Here is a 20,581-nt window from a genome sequence, read left to right as displayed (position 1 = left end):
TCTTCTTCTTCCTCTTCTGCTTTTTATGGTGGTTGGCTAACAACTTTTCAGTGCATTACCGCCACCTTCTGACCCGGTGTCCCTGACCCTGTTTTTTCATCTACACCAGGGGTCTTCAACGTTTTTCAGGCCAAGGACCCCCAAACTGATGGAGAGATGGAGCAGGGACCCCCTACTATATATATTGTATAAAATAGTGTTTTATATTAAACTGGGCCTAGTGCCATGTATAAACATAGCTACCCTGTTATTGTGCAGTCAATACTAAGCTATTCAAATAATACACAGGTTCATATATTCATGTTTTTATTATTGTGTGACGCTGAATGTGTGCATTGCTGACTGAAAGATAACGTCTTCTGCCTCCATTTATCCGTTCGCTACAATATGTTGGATTCATCTTAATGTGTATTTAAAGACATTTAAATTTGTGGGAAAAAAATTGGTTGGAAAAAAATAAAAAATAAAATAAAAAAAATAAAAAAATTGTCTAATCAACCAAAAATTCCGCGACCCCCCTGCATTACCTCCGCCGCCCCCCTAGGGGTCGCGGACCCCCTGTTGAAGACCTCTGTCCTACACTGTATTCCTTTGATTAGTCCTGTTCTAGTAAGAAAAGAAAGCCTCGCCTTGTATCCAACATGCCCAGAGTTCAATGTCAGCATTCTTGAAATCTGATGTGATCTTTTTCCAGTCTGCTAATGACAATTTGCCTTTCCTATTGAGATTGATGACAATTAATCATTACATGTTCTATGGTTTACCTACAGTACTTACAATTTCCTATATCATGTTTGTACTGTTTAACCCTGTATGTCCAATTCTCACATTTTAAATTATGTCTTCCTTTTTGAATTCTACAAGTCTCTTGTTTCTCCTTCTTTCTTTCTTCTTAATAATTTTTGATTAATTATGTGTTTAGCTTAAAGCCTTACTATACGTTTCTGTCACTTTTACTTCTGATTTCTTAGTTGCATCCTTTGCATAGTTATACAAGCAATAAAGAATGAAGAGAATAAAACTATATGTATAAAATGACTGCCCTACTTTGGTTTGTTGCATGTGGTAAGGACAGAAAAAGATACTGAGGTATCTTGATAAGTTTAGCTGGTTCCGCTGGAAACCTACATCATACACTGGTATTGGAAGCATGTTATCTGCAAATAATAATAATAATAATAATAATAATAATAATAATAATAATAATAATGCTATATCAAATGTTACTGTCTCAAAGTGTCAAACATGGCCTATTATCTTATAATAATGACCCAGTTCGTACATTCATGCAAAGGGCAATGGATCTCAGTCCCAGGTAACAACAGTTACCCTGAAGAAACAACAGGTAGTAGTGAAACTCATACATCGTGAATAAACAACAAGAAGACAACACCAATCCACTACTGGCTCATCTCTGTCTGAAAATCCTCACTTCCGGTTGAATTTCGAAGTAAGAGCCATCAATCCCAGCTTAAAGCTTTGTGATAGTTGCTCGCTGTTCATGTTCCTGTTCAGCGTTTCCTTGGGGGGGGGGGGAGGAGACTGGTCTGCTTTAGTTGCTGTGCCACATCACACAACACAACACATCGGTGATAGCTGTGTAAACAGGTGAGACACACACTCTTCTGTCCTCGTATTTAGATAGTGTTTAATGTAACTTTTTGAAGGAAGTAAGGTTTAACCAGGTTAGGGTTTTTTTAGAGCGTCCAGTTAGCTTCTGTGAGCGGGCTAGCGTAATATAGCTAACTAGCTGAGTTTATTTAACTGTTGTGGTGAGAAGCTAAAGCTGTTAATAACATGGCCAGTAGAGAGCATAGCAGGGGAAGTATGTGAACTTCTCTATTTGATACTGTGTCCACCTCTGATGATACAACACTGACGTTAGCTCGGTCACCGTTAGACCAAATGTTAACTAATTTACTCAAGACCAATGGTTCGCTAATGCTAATATAGATGGTTTACACGGGAAGAAACCGAATGGAGTAATGTAGCTGTATGTATGTAACGGTACATACAGCGTTAGATACACCACATGTTCGAGTTTAACAGAAAGAACATAGGCACTGTGGCCATCTCTCATTATAGAACACAGTTTAACAAGATGTTTACTTTGCATCAGGAGACATGTCCCGTGTTAACGTTGCAGATATAGACGTTGTCAGCAAAGTGGTCTCAGTGTGAAAGCCAGATAGAGATTCACTTCAGCGGCACACTTGTTATAAAGCTGCCCTGGTGATCCTGTTGATTTCAGTGTGTAGACTGCAACATCCACAAATCAAAAATATTTCATGTAATTCAAATAAATTCATCCTTCAATTTGTGTCTCCTTTGCGACAGGGCCTGTGGCCATGGCTAAAGACCCGTTGGCAGAGGCTGGCATTTATTTTGATGAACTCAATAAGCTCAGGGTACTGGAGCCTGATGTGGGCCAGAAGACCTCAGAGCTGAAGGAGGAGTGTAAAGAATTTGTGGACAGTAAGAACTGAAGACTTTGTCAAGGCCATCTGGTCATGAGTGTTTCTCTCTGCCGATGTTAACTAGGTTTACATAAGTGTGACTTTGTTATCTGTTCCAGAAATTGGCCAGTTTCAGAAGATAGTTGGAGGTCTGATTGAACTGGTTGATGAACTGGCAAAAGAAGCAGAGACAGAAAAGATGAAGGTATGCTTGACATTTAAATCTGGAATGGATGATCTCTTGTTCAGCTGTACAGTATGTGCCTGTGTTTGCTCATTAGAGTATTCATCCTGTTTTCTTCTCCTTTAGGCGATAGGAGCCAGAAACCTGCTGAAGTCAGTAGCAAAACAAAGGGAGGCTCAACAGCAGCAGCTTCAGGCTCTCATTGCAGAAAAAAAGATGCAACTTGAGAGGTAAACTGTGTGTGTGTGTGTGTGTGTGTGTGTGTGTGTGTGTGTGTGTGTGTGTGTGTGTGTGTGTGTGTGTGTGTGTGTGTGTGTGTGTGTGTGTGTGTGTGTGTGAACTCTGTAACAAAGCTATAATAGTGCAGGTCTGTTCTAGACGGTTTTCGTTGTCTGTCAATTTAATTGAAAGGATTGGCCCCAAAATCCAGTACAGACCCAGGGCTAAATTATTAAAGGCCACAGTATTGATAAGCTACAACATTATCAGTTATACTTGAGAAATTAAGAAAATAGATTTCCTCAAAAGTAACCCTTCACATTTGATCTCACCAACTCTTTTCTGATGTAGACATAAGTTTATGATGCATTATAGCACACACATCCCCTGCAAATGTCTGAGTTACAGCCTCTGGACTTTCTCAGGACTTGTTCCGTATGGCCCCCTAGTAAAAAGTCAGCAGAATGTCCGAAGGAGAAGATTTGAGAACACAACATGAGATTCTCAGCAGGATTCACTGTGAGCGAGTGGGTGTGTTGATTCATTTTTTTAACATGCAACAGACTCAAAAATAAAAAGAAACAAGAAAACAAATATCTAAGGATGAAAAAGAAGTGCCAGACACATAGAAGAGACACTGACAAATTTGCCAAGAGAGCTTTTGGTGATAAGGGCCGACACTGGTGTCAATGTGCTGCAAACAAAAACATGGCTGGTGAGGTCCGCTGTGAAATATATACATTCACTGATTCTTGAGAAGTGGGAAAAAATGTTCGATCTTTTTAACGTTTATTTAGTTCAGCTTTTCCACTGCAACACATTACATTTCCACCAACCGCCAACAAACCACCATGCACGACCTGCAGTCAAAGCATAGGGTCAAAGGGTAAAACTACTTTACCGTAAAGTACAGAGTAGAGGGGAAATACATGTTAACACAAAAGAGGATCCAATATTGAAAAAATAAAACCTCAAACTCAGACAAATTAAACGACATGCATGCATCTACCATGTACTACGCTACTGAGCTATGCTTTGATAAACCCTCCCAACATTGCTCTTTTTAACAAAATGTGCTTTTTGCCTTGCCATCACTTATTTTGTATCAACACCATCAGTCACCAAAAACACAGGTTCATTTTTACTCGCATTATGCTAGACCTACAAAAACTCTTAACAAAAACAAATTTTCACTAAGGCTGACAGAGCCCTCAAGAAATTTACTATCAATATGTATATATATTTATGTTACAAAGATTTTTGTTTTTTATTGGACTGTATAATATTAACTTTACCTTAAACAGCTATCAAAATATTTGTAAGATTTAAAAGCACATTCTCGTGTTAGGAGACAGATAACATTTTCACATATGACCAACAATTCCTCCAAAAATATGAAATATCATACTGAAATATTATTATGCATCTGACAGAGCTGGCATACACCGGACAGAGATAATCCATATCTGAAGGTGGTGACAAAAACATAAACTTGTAGTCATTTTAAATCAATCAATCAAATTTTATTTGTATAGCCCATATTCACAAATCACAATTTGTCTCATAGGGCTTTAACAAGGTGTGACATCCTCTGCCCTTAACCCTCAACAAGAGTAAGGAAAAACTACTAAAAAAACCTTTTAACAGGGTAAAATGTTTTAAATCTCAAATACATTGAATCAATCAATTACAGCATTAAAACAAAAACCAATGAATGTTGTTTATAAACATTTTATTCACATTTAAGTCTGTATTTTAGTTTGACTTTGGATTCCTTTGGCCTCAGCGTTTTGTATCTCAGACCAAATTGCCTCATTTGGTTCAGCAGCCGGTATTGGCTACTTCCAATTCTTTCTCCTTTTCCTCTGTCAGTCAAATCCTTTATTTGCTCTATTTTTTTCCCCTGTCTCTCCTGTCTTCTTCCTTTTAATTCTGGCTGTGTACTGATTTTCTTTCTTTGCTTTTTTGATACTCTCTGTTCCTCCAGTGACAGATGTTACCTACCCATGCTGGACTAAAACACACAAAAGTAACACTCAATATTATTAATCATATTTTCCTGTACGAGAGGGAAGGTTCCTTTACCAACTTCCACGGAGTAAAAGTCAATAACAATGATATATATTTGATTGTATAAAACCTGCCTCTGATCTGATTCCATATGATCAGAACCCTTCATGCTACTTTTAAGTGCTCAGTAAAATGTTGTCTTCCCAGGTTCTGACAAAGCAACTTTTATCAGGCTCACACATTTTACTGTAAATGCTTTGAAGTTCCTCTCAGGGCTTGAATTTATATGGTATCTTTTATTCATTTTCACTTAACCAATATGTCTTTAGGTGCATATACATAAACTGAAAAATGTACTCTCATCTACAACCCCAAATCAGAAAAGGTTGACACGGTATGTTACATTTAAAATTAAAACTGAGAACAGTGATTTATAAATGATCTTTGACCTGTATTACAATAAAAATAATACAAAAGCACATTACTTGATGTTTGACCTCATGAATTGTGTTTTTTCAAAATAAACACTTGATTCTTGCAACATATTTCAAAAAAAGTTGGGACAGTAAAGCATCTAGCACTTTGTAATGTTTCCTTTTCTTTTCACAACACTTTAAAGACGTTTAGGAACTCAAGACACCAAGTGATGAAGCATTTCAGGTGTCATTTTGTCCCATTCTTCCTGCAAACAAGTCTTAAGGTGTGCAACAGTACGGGCTCTCCGTTGTTGCATTTTGTGTTTGAAAATGCACCACATATTCTCTATTGTGGCCAAGTCGGGACTGCACGCAGGCCAGTCCAGCACCCCCACCCTCTTCTTCCGCAGCCATGCTGCTCCAAAATCTCTATGTACTTGTCATCATTAGTGGTGCCATCACAGAAGTGTAAGTTACCTTTAACAGGGGTACTGACACAAGCCCATACATGACAGACCCTGGCTTTTGGACTTGTTGCTGGTAACAGTCTGGATGGTCCTTCTATTCTTTAGTCCTGAGTACACAGCGTCCATTTCTTCCAGAACATTACATTTCTGACCACAATACACGTTTCCACTGTGTTATGGTCCATCCCAGATGCCTTCGAGCCCAGAGAAGTCGACGCCGCTTTCGAACACGGTTAACATAAGGCGTCCTTATGGCACAGTAAAGTTTTAACGGGCATTTGTGGATGTAACTACGTATTGTAGTGCTTGACAAAGGTTTGCCAAAGTAATCCTGAGCCCATGTGGTTATATTGCTTATAGATAAATGACGGTTCTTGATGCAGTGTCGTCTGAGGGATCGGAGAGCACGGTTAGTCAGCTTAGGCTTGCGCCCTTGATCTTTATGCACTGAAATTTCTCCAGATTCCTTGAATCTTTTAATGATGTTATGCACTGTAGAGGATGAAATATCCAAATCCCTTCATATCCTTCTTTGAGGAACACTGTTTTTAAACATTTCTCACATATTTGTTGGCGATCCTCGGCCCATCTTTGCTCCTAAAGAGCTAGGCCATTCCTGGATGCTGCTTTTGTACCAAATCATGATTACAATCACCTGTTGACATCACCTATTTCAAATCACATCATTTTTTAATCATTGTACCTCATTACTAGCCCTAAATTGCCCCCGTCCCAACTTTCTTTGGAATGTGTTGCAGGCCTGAATGGCAGGAATGGATGTATATTAACAAATAAAATGAAGTTGACCAGACAAAACATAAAATATCGTTTGTTCATACTGTCTGCAATGAAATACAAGTCAAATAAAATGTAGAAATCACTGCTGTTTTTTTTTTGCATTTTCCATACCGTCCCAACTTTTTCTGAGTTGGGGTTGTATAGAATGTAAGCATGCATTTAACATTCATCAGCAGGATATATTATTTAAAAAAAACAGGGCATCCAATATCATAGAGCCACTCAGCAGTCAATACAATGGGCTGCTTTCCAGAACAGTTTGAGGTGTGTAAAATTAGGTTGGAACAGTAAATCGCTGAAAACGGAGTCACTTTCCTTCATGTGAGTCAGCGAAATAGCAGTCAGCCTCATATTGATATAGGTGTGTTTTCAACAGTAAGTTTAAGTGTAAAATTTTAAAATGGCTGATTATTTTCCTGATAAGTCTTATCATGATTTCTACTCTACACAGAATTTGTAGTCACATGACTGTGTGTGATGTGTTTTTCTTTATTGCATTAATTTGGTTGTTTGTTTTGTTTGCTTGTCTCAGGTATCGTATCGAGTATGAAGCCTTGTCCAAGGTGGAGTCGGAGCAGAACGAGTTCATTGACCAGTTTATTCTGCAGAAGTGACGATGTGACTGAGACCTTGTTCAGACCTGGTATTACCATTCGCCTTGAGTGATCCAATCACAAGTGGTCAGCGCTAAGTACAGGTCTTAACGCTGAGATCTGATCACTCAAACCACATCAGACGTGGTCTTGGACGCACGCACATTTCCAAATTCCAAATGCGTTCTCCTCTGCTGATGTCGTCTCTCCCACTACAGTTTCAAATCGACGCAAACATATTTATACGCTTCTCAGTGTCACTAAGATTTGTTTCAGACTACCATCACAATATTAACACTGACCACCACATAATGACTGATACTTTTCTTAAATTAGTAAAGTATTTCTTTACAGCTGCACAATATTCTCTCTCTCACATTCAGGACAGATTTTAATACCAGGTGTGAGCAGGGCCCGAGAGAGCAGAAGGTGTGTGACCCCAGTGCCTGTCCTTTTCTCTGGGTGATACTGACCTCAGAACTACTCTGCTGCACCTCCCTTCTTCTGAGGCAACCCCTAAGCTCCACCTTTATCCTAAAACACCAATACCTTTTCTTTACACCCTATCTCTGCCTGTGTGGTTAAATTAATTGTAGTGGTTCTTACCCTGGTCAACAGCTGAGGATTTCCGGTGGTGTAAGCTTGAATACACTTAACATTAAGCTTTTTTCACACCAAATATCTCTACATCTCAGACCAACATTAAAGATGAAGCCATTTATATTAAGAACTATTATTTATAATATTTATACTGAAGAATTACCCTAAATATTTAGTTTTATTACTTTTTGTATCAATCCAAATACTGCATGTGCATGAATTGTAAATACACAATTGTTTTAAACGATGGAAAAACATCCTCATTTGATCATCTGTGTTATTTTCGTTTTTATTTCATTCTTCTGGTAGAACCAGTCTGTGGGTACAAAACATGACGAATAGATCCTCCTCTTCTTTCTGCCATGTGTAATATTGTCTTTTATTCATTGTAGGACTAATGGATATACTTGAATAAATACTGTCAATTGCACAAAAAGTTCCATGTGTTGCTGTAAAGCTGCCTGACAGGCATATCCATATATTTAAACTCTGCTCAGTTGTTCCTATGCTCTCAACAAGTAAGTACAAATCATGGACCTAAATTAAAATGTATTTCAGAGTGGAGAGCAGTTATTAACAATATCTATTTTTGCATGGAAATCTACTGTAGATTTTTAACACACTGTTTGAACATCATTTCCATGAACTGCTTGAGATTTGTAAGAAAGTAGCCACAGTCTGACCTGTCAGGTCATATCTTTATCTCAGTGAACCTGTCAACTGTCACGTGAAAATTAAGTCCTCTGCATCTGATTTTGGAAAACATAAGTAAATATAAATAATATAAACAGTTGATCAATCAATCAAATTTTATTTGTATAGCCCATATTCACAAATCACAATTTGTCTCATAGGGCTTTAACAGGGTGTGACATCCTCTGCCCTTAACCCTCAACCAGAGTAAGGAAAAACTACTAAAAAAACTATGAAACCCTTTTAACAGGGTAAAAAGAAGGTAGACACCTCAGAGAGAGCCACATGTGAGGGATCCCTCTCCCAGTTGATGAGGCCCAGGAACCCCCTGTGAGTTTTTTGGCCTACTTGCTATTGAAGGTGAATCGTCCATCCATAGCTATTTAGTTTTATATCAATCTAAATCTCTGCATGGCTTTCGTTTTCCATCAAAACTTTCTACAGTTGGAATGATTTGCTGATTTTCAGAGCAGTCATCTCAGAAATTAAGGTTAGTCACTGTAGACATCTGATCAGACATAATAAATAAGACTACTGCGCTATAATCATTCCTTTATTAAAAAAGACAAACTGTACATTGTCAACACATTTTATTCTAACTACTGTATTTACACTTTTAAATATTTTATTCAACTCAGCATTAGAGGGTCAGAGGTTCAAGTCCCACCTCCTCAATTCCACATGTTGAGGTGTCCTTGGGCAAGACACTGAACCCTAAACCCCGAATGTGTGAATGTGACCAAGTTAAAGCTCTTTCAGTGGCCAGCTACATGAGTCCATTTAACATGAATACAGCCCCTGATTTGAGACCTACAACCATGTCAGGTGCAGCAGTGCAGTGGACACCCTCTCTTCTCATGAGCCTCACTTCTTCTTAGTATACTGTTAATTCAAAAGATAATTCATTATTGTATTATTTGTGAAGGAAGATAATATACAAACAACTAGTGATATTAATATCATCCTTACTTTATCAAGAATCCACTGAGCATCTGCTACTGCTCTGTGGATTATCATTTGGATCCGCTCTGGGTCATCTTCATCCGAGTGACTCTTGTAACCCTGGGAACAGAAAGTAAAGCATCAGTGAGGTGCTTCATGACGGAGTCTCAGAAAAGCAGGGTTCCTAGTGAAAAGCCTGAATTGAATAAAACAGAATTGTTTCATGAAGCTAACTCAGACCTGACAGCACCAGACTAATTCACATCTTGTTTCATGACTCAGACACAGACCTGAGACATCATATTAATTCATAACAAAGCAATTAGACAAATTACAGCAAATTTCTGATACCTGCAAACACACAGCAGCACATGATTAACAAACCGCGCTGAGGGTAGAGTGTTCAAATAAAACAAAGGCAACAAAGTCGAATGTTCTTCCCATTGACTTTGCAGTTAAGTATAATAATAATAATAATACATTTATTTATACAGCACCTTTCAAACATAAAATGTAGCTCAAAGTGGTTTAAATCAATAAAAGCAAAGACATGAAATAAGAGATCAATAAGAACATGTTAGCAATAAAACAAAGAAAGAAAAAAATTGAAAGAATAAAAATAAAACAGATAAAATGAATTTAAAGCAAGATCGTACAAATAGGTCTGGAGTTGTTTCTTAAAACTATCAACGGAAGAAGCTTGTCTGATGTGTGGTGGGAGTTTGTTCCAAACCTTTGGTGCATAGCAAGAGAAAGCTGCTTCCCCAAACTTGTTATAGTTTGTTTTGGGGATATTGAGCAAGCCAAGCCAGTAGATGACCTGAGGGAACGGTTTGGAACATATTCCAATAAACAGTCAGAGATGTATGAGGGTGTAAGAGACTTAAGTAAAATCATTTTAAAACCAAACCTCAGTGATACTGGAAGCCAGTGTAAAGACGCTAAAACCAGACTAATGTGATCTCTTTTCCTATTTCTCGTTAAAACCCTGGCTGCTGAATTTTGTACAAGTTGTAGTCGATCAATGGATTATTTCGGTAATCCTGAACATAGTGCATTTACAGTAGTCCAGGCGAGAAAGTATAAAAGCATGAGTCACCCTTTTGATAAACGATAAAAGGAAATCTTTGTGACATTGTTTATGTGTGAATTAAAATCTAGTTCTGAGTCAAGTGTAACACCCAGGTTCTTTACTTTTGATTTGTTGTGATGCGCCAGACTTCAAAGTTTGCTGATAATGTTTTGTCTCTGATCATCACTACCAATTACAAGAATTTCTGTGTTTAATTAATCTTTGTTTAATTTGAGAAAATTGTTGCTCATCCATTTTTCCAAGCTTGAGAGGCAATTTATAACTTGGTTTGGAGCATCATAGTCGTCTGGCGCTACAGATAGATATAATTGAGTATCAATTTTTCCGTTTCCATTTTCATTGATGTCTTTAGAGAAATATGCTCTAAAGATGAACTCAGCCCAACTTTATCTATTTATGGCTCTGCATATAATCAAACATTTAAGTCATGTATATATGATAATTTATATAAGTGCTGAACATGTATTTATGAATGTAGAAGATACAAATGACAAACTACTTTTAAATATTAAATAGGGCCAAAGGCTTCAAATTAAATCAATTAGTAACAACATAAAGATTTAGTGTTTGCTACAAACATTTCATATCACTAAAGACAATAATTGATGAAAAGTGCATAAGCTCTACACCAGAAGAATTCATAATCTGTAGTTTCAGCCTCAATTATTAGATTATCTTGTTTCAATTTTACATAATAGTAATAATACAATCAAAGTTGTTTGCTGAGATGTGGTTATTGACATTTATGGTAAGTGAACATAAGTTATATAGCACCTTTCAAGTCTGTTGACCACTCAAAATGTCTCCTTCACACACTGATGACACAGCATCAGGAGCACAGAGAGGTTCACTGTCCTGCCTCTGGAAACTTGAGCTGCTTTCAGACAAGGACTGAACTCTGGATAATCTCCTGACATTCTTCGGAGGGGCTGTGTGCGGAAACGCAAATGTCAGAGTGAGAGCCTCAAGACTTTCTCTGGCCAGCCCACAAGTTAAATCTTTGAGAATGTCCGAATGGGCTCACAGAGTTCATAGCGAGTAAGTGGGCATGTTGATTATGTTTCTAACAAGCAACAAATGTAAAAACATTGTGTAGACATTCTCTGGAGTTCATGTCTGAAAATGCCTTTGGAAACACTGGAGAAGCAGGAGATCACCTGCCTTCAAGTGTGTGTTATAAACATCCTTCACAGTTTCGATGCACTGCTCTTAGTGTGTGTCTGTGTTGGCAGCAGCTGTGCAAACCTTCCTGAAGTAGTGTGGATCCCAGCAGTGACTTTAGAGGGTGCACTGTCCTGATAACGTATGGCAGGTAGCGGTTACAAAACAACACCACAAAAATGACACCCAAGTTGTGATACACGTGACCTACTGTCTAGTTGAGCAGAACCCACAATTACACAATTATTGGTAGCTTATACTGTAAATGAAATGTCCATGAGAATCTATGACAGCTACCTGAAAATAATCTGTTAATCTTTGCTTGATATCAGAAATGACTCTTCGTCAAGGATGAAGTGTGCGAAACACAGGTCTTTGTGTCATCAGATACTGAAGCAGGATGTTAACACAGACAACATCTGTAACCTCTGCACAGAAAGGCCTAGTCACATTCAAACCAAGGATCTTTCACTGGTCCATCATGTTACTGACTGGAGGAAGATATTAGATATCAATATGTATAATTAGCAGTTCAGTCTTGTTTGACGGTTTGGAAATGACTTGTCTCTGTGCAAAAGTCTACATGTTACATTGTACAAGATCACAAGGAAAACATTTAGCTTGCTCACCTGTCTTATGGCGTGTTTGTAGTGGTGCTGCATCACTGTGGTCGGCAACTGTCTGCAACATCTGAGGAGATATCGATAGAGCTGCACTGGTGTCTGGATCAACAATGCTCCCCCTGCAGGTGCCATTCCTTCCTCCTTGGGGGTCAACTGTTTATGTAAATATCAGTTTAATGTTTAAATAAATAAATAGGTAGGTAAATAAATAAATAAGGCTATGAAATAAACCTTGAAATAAAAAATATATGGCAATAAATATATAAATATAGCATAAGATAAATATATAACTGAATCCATTTACTTAAATAAATACAATTACTTATTTCAAAATTGTTTTTCAAAAGACATTTATTTATTTCACGGTACCTTTATTTCATAATGCCACACTATCAGCTTGACCTATTGCCTGCCCTTTATCATTTAAGTAAGCCAGGAATGTTACCATGTTTGCGTTGAAAATAGAGGACGTCACTAAGCAAAGCCATGCTGAGCAGACAGTCATTACAAGAAAGCATCTGAGAAGCAGCACGTGGTAGTATTTTGAGTACAGATTTCAAAGTAACAAACATAGGTGGGGCTGTTTGTCGACTTTGTACCATGCTTTCTGTGGGCTCACCTGTTAGCTTTGGAATATATTTGAATGAATTATGCACCATGTCAAATTCATCCGAACCTGATTTTTAGAAAAAGTGACAGCCCTAGAACTCACAGCGTTCAGTTTTTATTTCTGTTGTGTCTGTTTGTCTCTACAGGACTTAATGGACCACTGGACACATTTGACACAAACACAAACATGACTCCTATTTGATTTTGACGTCTGCTGGATACACTGTACACTTTTAGCTAACATGTAATAACACAAATGATAACAATCTAAAATCTTAAATCTAAAAAACAGCAGTATAAACATATACATTTAAACATACCATGGGTTGTGCTAGTCATAAAAATGTTAAGAGAACAGTTACATTAAGCATAATATAAGGTTGGTGTAGGAAGCTGTTTCCCGTTTTGTTTTCCTACATAAGTAATGTGACCATGTGAATTCAACACTGCCTCACAGTAGCAATGATCCTTATTGGGATTTCTGCCTGCAATTTAAATAACAGTCTGGGATACATTTTAAAATAACATTCTAAATGAATAAGACACAGCTGTGGCAGTTGACCATGCCACGGGGTCTCCCACACACAGAGACACAACTGTTGTGTGTCTCTGTGTTTCTCTCTCTGGCAGCTCCACTGCTGCCTTTTAACCCTGAGGATCAGCCAGCTCTCACCTGATTGATCCTCTGGTCCAGGTGAAGGTGCCCTCCCAGCCCCCTCCACAGCTAAATACATGGTTATTTGGGAGTGTAACCATTGCTTAGCATCATGTACGACAAGGTAGTCTTTTTCCTATCACTTCATTTTGGTTATTTATATAGTGATAAGTCGGAAGGCTTTGTGCCACAAACCTGAGCATGTCAAACAGATAGGCACCATTTACTTTTTGGAATTTCACAATGTGTATACGTTGGGTTTTCTAAAAAGTAAGTAACAAAGTAACTTATTTTACATACATGAATGTGATCTATTCATAGTTGCATAAACACATTTCTCTTAAAATAATTGATTACCTTAATAATAACTTTACTAGTAGTAGCAGGTTCGTTTTTATTAAACAATTAATCTTCTGTTCAGCATGAATGACAGTAGAATTTAATTTGGGTTAAAGATCCACTTGTGCAATGCTCAGTGTCTTTAAGCTTTCTGCAACCACTATAAAGTTATGTGAATAAACATTCATAAAGGCATGACAGTGTTTTTAAAATATTAAAACATCTACCTAATAAAAGGTATCATCTCTGTTCCTTTAGAAAGTCCATGTGTACTTGTGCAAGAACTTCACAGTGTCATGGTCCATTCTGTCTTTGATATCACAATCCAAATCATATCCGAATGTGAACTACTCTTATGAGCATTGGGGACTAGCTCGTGTGTAATGTTACATAACGTGCAGTGATACGGCTGGGGGCCTTCCAGGCTCAAAGAGTCCGACTGACATCAATGAGAGATGACTGATGGAGCCTGTGGAGAGATAGGGTTTGATGTGTATTCGTTAATTAGGAGCTTACACAGAGGAGTTGGGTGGACAGACACGTGGAGAACAGACACGTGAGGCCGATTCATGGAAAAGAGACAAACTACTTTGTAATCGAGGCTTTAAAATGTACTCACTTAGGCTGAAAGGGCGGACATGCTGCTCCACCAGATTCTATATGACTGAATGTAGCTAAATAGCATCAGCATCATCCCTTCAGGCGTAGATAGATAGATCTGATCGCCAATCAACACAAGCCTGCTACATCTGCTTTCAGAGCCAGGGCAGCTGGTCGATGGCAGAGCGGTTCAGTCGCCACCTAACAAACTGTGAGTTTGAACTTCCTGTAGCGGTGCAGTGAAGGACGTGCTCTCTGTCCTAACCGGTCAGAACACCTCCTGCGGCTGTCTTCTTCTTCTCCTGGTGCTTAATAATAACCTATCGGTGCATTAGCGCCACCGTCTGGGAAGGAGTGTGAGTCAGAATGGCTATTTACTTCAATTCTGTTATGGAGTCCTGTGTTTTTTAGAAACCTGAATATCACCTGCGTCCCTCTGTAGTGTTTCTCTCAGACTTGATGTTAAATGGTTTCTTTGGAGTGAGTTTTAAGTGACTCTGTCGATGGTGTTGTGGACAGACTCAAAATATATGCTCCACTGTTTCCTGCTGATTACAATTGTCACATCTGCCTTTGTCCTGCCTGTTCATTATCTTCAGGCGGCTGTTTAGACCTGTGGGACCAAATCTCATTCTTGGTACTATCACCTCTTCCTTTGTATCTCATTTCACCCACTTTCTTTTTAATACTATGAAAGTATCTGCCCTTAATTCCTCTGTCCCATTCCTCCTGCCATCTCTTTTTAAGTCCTGATTTAATGATATGTTTGATCTCAGCCTTGCTATAATTTACGGCCATATCTACAGTTCTTTTCCTTGTTGCTCCTTTTGCGTATTTATCAGCCAGATAGTTTCCTTCCTCCCAGATGTGTGCGGAAAGCCATACAAACTTGATTTCATCCCAATTCTCTTTATTACTAATACAGTATGTGCTATCTCTAATATCATGTCTTGTGTCTAAGTGACTATTTTTTATGCCTTCAAGGGCACTGCTGGAATCTGAACTAATCATTACTTTACTTGGTTTTTCTTTCTCACTCTTTCCTTCACTCCTTTTCCTGACATAGTGACCATTGACCATTAATTACATTAATCCACCAATTCACTGACCTTCAGTTATACTTCAAAATGTTTACCCTTATCAATGCTGCTAAAACCTTTATCTTGATGTTCTCCTTTACACGTGGCATCTATTGCACTTCTGTCCGTCCTGGGAGAGGGATCCCTCACATGTGGCTCTCTCTGAGGTTTCTACCTTCTTTTTACCCTGTTAAAAGGGTTTTTAGTAGTTTTTCCTTACTCTTGTTAAGGGTTAAGGGCAGAGGATGTCACACCTTGTTAAAGCCCTATGAGACAATTTGTGATTTGTCTATATAGGCTATACAAATAAAATTTGATTGATAGTTCCCGTATGCTCTTAACTGGATGAATATTGTTATGTCCCCTCAAGTCTGCCCAGTATGTTAATGTAAGTTCTGATCTTCTCAGTACAAGAAGAGTTTCTCCCATTTCCACCTGTAGGCTGACACTGGAGTGGTCTTCATGGCCCCTCAACATAACCTCAGAGCCTGAATAGTGTCCAACGTTTTCTTACAAGGTCTTAGCTGCTGACTCATACTAGACACATCCATAATCAAGAGCTGATCTGACTAGTGCAATATAAATACTTTTCAGAGCACTCCTATTTGCTCCCCACTGCCCCACAAACACCTGATAATGTTTAGGACCTTTTTACATTTCTCTTCAATTTTTCTGATATGAATGTTCCATATAAGCCTCTTATCAAACCACTTGATACACGCCACGCTTTCAAATTTTTCTCCATACAACTTAAATGTTTCAACAATTTTGTTATAGGTAGAAAACAATACTTTATTTTTATCCACTGAAAATCTAAAACTTCATTTCTTTTCCACACAACTCCATCATCTGCAAATAGTGACATCCCAATTGACCCGTCTACCTTACTAAATACTTCATTTATCGTAATTGAAAATAAAACTGGACTAATTATACTGACTTGAGGTGTTTATACTGACTTGACTATTTTCCACTGAATAATCTGCACTAAGATCTTTCCCTGCTCTAACTTGTTGAGGAAGTACACCTGCCTGTACAATCTGTACATCATTAGGAGAATAGAGCCTGTCCCATTCCACACATACTCCCTTCTCTCTCCTCGCAGTACCCAAGGTCAGGGTATAGATAAAGGGCCAACTAGCAGTACATTGTAGTGTCTACGCTCATGGACTTTCACATTTAACTCAGATGCTTCAGACAGAGACACCAACTTTAACTCTTTTGCGTATTTCACCAGTGGCAAGACGTAAGGACACCATGTGATTTAGGAATAGATACTTTAGGCTTAACTATCCAATAGGATGCGAACACCTCCATGTAACATAGAGAGTGACAGCAATTCTAGCCATTCATGGATGTGCTGTTAGAATGGGTGACGCAAGTAGAGGAAGATATATGGGGATGCTGTGGGAGACATCTTCAGAAATGGGGTTGAGCTCCAAGCAATGCAGAAAGCATATATGGTTAATATTTGCCATCTACCCCTGTTTGATCACATTTATGACTATAAGCCACTATTTGTTTTTTTGTGATAAAATGTAATAAAAAAAAGGAAAATGGGTTGGAAAAAAACAATATGAAACAAGATATTTCATCACTATTGATGTTTATTTCTTTGAACTTAATTAGAAATTGAACACACCCATGTCAGTCTGCAAAACACATCACGGCCTATTCATGCCAGCCTATACAACACATGAGGGGCAGAGTTTTAAGGTGTGTATGCTGCATTTGTGTATCTCCACTTACTGGCTCCTGCGGGCCTGGGCCTGTGGCTTGCGGCTGACAGGCTTTCTTTGGAGCTGGCTGATGATCAATCTAATCATCTTCTTCAAACTCACTGTCAGTCTCTGTAATTGACAGAAATATGATTCGCATAAACTCTTCCTCTTCCTCATGAGGAAGTTTTGTTCTCTTCAAAAGTCATTACTAAGGCCCTCTGAGCAGAGAATCTTTTTGCCACCTTGATCGATTGTGATAAGAAGCCACACAGGCAAAGCTATTCATTTGTTGTATCCCGCCCCCAGTTTGCCCCTGGGAGTGAGCAAATATAGGGTCAAATGTGTGGGAATGCAGGAGGAGTTGGTGCTTGATTGAAACAAAAATTGCAGGTGCAGAAAGACAAAATTCCCACACACATGCACACATATACAAACACACGTTAACTGCAGACCCAGGTAAGAGGAGGACAGAGTGAATGTACATAGCACCTACAATTTCAATTCCTTTGTACCCCCGGGTCAAGAGGAACGAACATCACATATGTAATATAAATGTGTAAGGAGATGTACAGTGTGCAGTTCTTTTTTATGTTCTTCACAGAAAATGAGCCAAGGCCAGTAATTAATAGCATCATTTTTCTTTTAGCAAATATAGAAAATTGGTCCCACAGACGAACACCACACAAAGGTTAACCATATATGGAGCGGGGGTGAGCTATTTACTCACTCACTGTATATTTTCTGTTTACACTGTATATATTAGTTCTATTCAATTTATATCGTTTTTAGATTGCCTTGCATATATAAGTGTTACATGTTTACATATGATTACTTTACTGACTAATTTTGACTGTCCTCCTCTGTAACACAGCAAATTTCCCTGCTGGGGGACTGATAAAGGATTCTCTTATCTTATCTTATCTTATCTTATCTTATCTTGTCTTGTCTTGTCTTGTCTTTTCTTATCGTCTTTTAAACGTCTCTAAATGGGACCATAATTGACAAGAAAATTAGGTTGTCTTGAACAAGACTTGAAACTAGCGATTGTGACCATAAACTTAGTTATAAATCTGTTGTTATAAATCAAGTGAGAGGTAGAGTCATTTTCTCGTGGACTTCTATAAAATGTCACTTCTCTTTGAAATAAGTGGAGTCTCCCTCTGCTGGTTTCTCAAGAGAATAAAGGTCCAGTCACCTCTGCATTGACTTCACTTTCCAGACCTGGAGTCTACATCCATTTTTAGATCCAGTTTATGATCATATTACTACATGTTATCATTAGTGAATATGGGCTATACAAATAAAATTTGATTTGATTTGATTTGATTAATTTGAACCCGATTTGGTGGGAAGTATATTACAGATGATAGGATCAAAGATCAACAATGATGGTGTGAAAAAAAAACACATTTTCCAAGAAATAATAGAGATATTGATATTGATCAGAGAATTATTCCCACCAAGTTGAGTGAAAATCCCAAATATCGTATATGTATAGCTCAAAATGCTTTTTTTGAGAAATATCTGCATCCTGTAGGACTTTATACATGAATTAAAGATGAGATTGAAAAGTAATTTATGATCTTATGATAGGAATGTCATCATGATGTCATGAATCTATGGAGTCAGAAAATGACATCATGTAGTGTAGTAATGCATTAGATTTTGCAACAAATAACATTAGGGACACAATCTTCAACTTAACCAGTCGTCAACATATGGTATAAACAACTTAATGATAAAATGAGGTTACTACTTGGGGTGTATCCTGGGTATATACAGTGCACATTAACAGTATGCATTGTTGCTCTGATGTGTTTCACTCTGTTACATTGACTGTGGTCAATTAGTCACCATCGTATCCTTTGACCCTCCACCTTACACACTATGTAGCAATGGGATTACGCTCCTGCAGTTGTCAGTCCATGACTTCGTGCTTCTGTTAGGACCAGGGTTGCCACCTCCTTTTGTGCTCCTTGTTTTCCCTTCCTGCTGTGTTCTCTGTTTTCCCTTCCCACACTGGAGCTGGGAGGGGCCTCCTGTGGGTCACCGGCACAGCTGACCTTCATCTCGTCATCAACTCCACCTCAGTCTATAAGACCTCAGCTCATCTCCCCTGTCATCGCCAGATCGACCGTTCACCAGTGTGGTACTTATCCTGCCTCCTGTGACTACTTCTTTCTTGTTTAATGATACCTGTTAACCCCGTGCTCCCGTTTGCCTCAGATTCAGCTGTGCACCTTCCATTTGTTCGACTCAATCAACTCTGGCCTCACCCTCCCTGGACTTTGGATCCCCACTGCCTGCCGCCACCACCCCAGCTCCAGCTTTAAACAATAAACCTTTTTACTACCATCTACCTGCTGTGTTCGTGCTCTGCACTTTTGGGTCCGCTTAAATCAGATCCTAACAGCTTCTCTTAAAAACTCCTCAAAAAGATGTCAAAACACAGGCGTAGTTGGAAAATTGTGGTGGTTTCAATTTATTTACAGCCGGCCTCCCGAGGTGCGCGTGGCCATATTTACAAGAAAATAAAAACGAATAGATTTTAATCAAAAACACAAGAAGAAAATTATTTTGGTTTAAAAAATACTGATGTTTACAAAAACACCAACAAGAGTTCTTCCCTAACTCCCACATCAGCTCCGACGTTACCTCCTCTGTAACCTGACTGACTCTGACTCTTGGCAAGTGCTTGAAGCTGCCTTTTTATACATTTAGCCCCTCCCACTGGGCTTAATTAACAAATTAAACAATATTTTGGGTAAAACCAGTTCATGGAAACAAAAATAACTGGTGACAATGATTTATACGTCACAAAATATCTCCTTTTTAAACAAATCAAATGACTATTGCGAAAAAGAGGCATAAACTATAAAGAGTAGAATTCTAACTAATTATTATTGAATAAAAAACAAAACAGGAACCTATTTAAACAGCGAGGAAGTTAAGCCCCTGGAGCTGCTCCGTCACACTTCTCTATTGTATTTTCAAAATCATGGGTGGGAGGGTTAAAGCAGAATTTGAAGGTGTATTTTATACACTTTAACTTAATTGCAGCTCCCCTAAACCCCCTCAACACACACACAAGAATAATAATCATCAGTCCCACATTTTCTAAACTGTGACTTGGGCTTCTTATTACCATCTTCCCTTTGAAGTTCCTTGCTGGTATGTGTGACAGAACTGTATGTACAGTTAGGAGTGAAAAGAACACATATGCATATTCATTTGTATTTCTCCCATGCTGAAAGAAAAATACTTAAATCATGAAAGTAATAATAATCAGCAAGTCACACACCTCTCTGATCAGTGCTTTTTTA

At 38.3% G+C, this 20,581-nt stretch overlaps 2 protein-coding genes across 3 annotated transcripts; one reads left to right on the top strand and one right to left on the bottom strand.

Annotated features, from left to right (window-relative positions):
• Positions 1-1,485: 1,485 nt before the first annotated feature.
• On the top strand, positions 1,486-8,179 carry ift20 (intraflagellar transport 20 homolog (Chlamydomonas)). The gene is made up of 5 exons (XM_034603808.1): positions 1,486-1,608; positions 2,338-2,475; positions 2,576-2,661; positions 2,767-2,870; positions 7,083-8,179. Exons 2-5 carry the CDS (start codon positions 2,349-2,351, stop codon positions 7,162-7,164), a joined length of 399 nt encoding a protein of 132 aa, XP_034459699.1. The 5' UTR covers positions 1,486-1,608; positions 2,338-2,348; the 3' UTR covers positions 7,165-8,179.
• Positions 8,180-8,976: 797 nt separating this feature from the next.
• lyrm9 (LYR motif containing 9) lies at positions 8,977-14,772 on the bottom strand. Of its 2 annotated transcripts, none has more exons than XM_034603810.1 (4): positions 14,690-14,772; positions 12,262-12,418; positions 9,406-9,498; positions 8,977-9,318 (listed from the first exon to the last, which is right to left on the bottom strand). In XM_034603810.1, exons 2-4 carry the CDS (start codon positions 12,385-12,387, stop codon positions 9,301-9,303), a joined length of 237 nt encoding a protein of 78 aa, XP_034459701.1. In that variant the 5' UTR covers positions 12,388-12,418; positions 14,690-14,772; the 3' UTR covers positions 8,977-9,300. The 2 variants fall into 2 exon arrangements, with proteins under 2 accessions (XP_034459701.1, XP_034459702.1); XM_034603811.1 differs by having other exon boundaries at positions 12,262-12,408; positions 14,478-14,742.
• Positions 14,773-20,581: the final 5,809 nt, after the last annotated feature.

Source organism: Hippoglossus hippoglossus, chromosome 13 (genome assembly GCF_009819705.1).
Source record: "Hippoglossus hippoglossus isolate fHipHip1 chromosome 13, fHipHip1.pri, whole genome shotgun sequence".
In the NCBI taxonomy this organism is placed as follows: Eukaryota; Metazoa; Chordata; class Actinopteri; order Pleuronectiformes; family Pleuronectidae; genus Hippoglossus; species Hippoglossus hippoglossus.
The sequence above is the reverse complement of the archived record's forward strand: the minus strand, read 5'-3'. Positions and strand labels throughout refer to the sequence as shown.

Bases quoted from the DNA above. Each gene is read 5' to 3' on its own strand.
- ift20 (XM_034603808.1), top strand. From the start codon at position 2,349: ATGGCTAAAGACCCGTTGGCAGAGGCTGGCATTTATTTTGATGAACTC. The intron at 2,476-2,575 runs GTAAGAACTGAA...TATCTGTTCCAG, and splicing joins GTGTAAAGAATTTGTGGACA to AAATTGGCCAGTTTCAGAAG. The intron at 2,662-2,766 runs GTATGCTTGACA...CTTCTCCTTTAG, and splicing joins CAGAGACAGAAAAGATGAAG to GCGATAGGAGCCAGAAACCT.
- lyrm9 (XM_034603810.1), bottom strand. From the start codon at position 12,387: ATGGCACCTGCAGGGGGAGCATTGTTGATCCAGACACCAGTGCAGCTC. The intron at 9,499-12,261 runs GTGAGCAAGCTA...TTCTGTTCCCAG, and splicing joins ACAAACACGCCATAAGACAG to GGTTACAAGAGTCACTCGGA.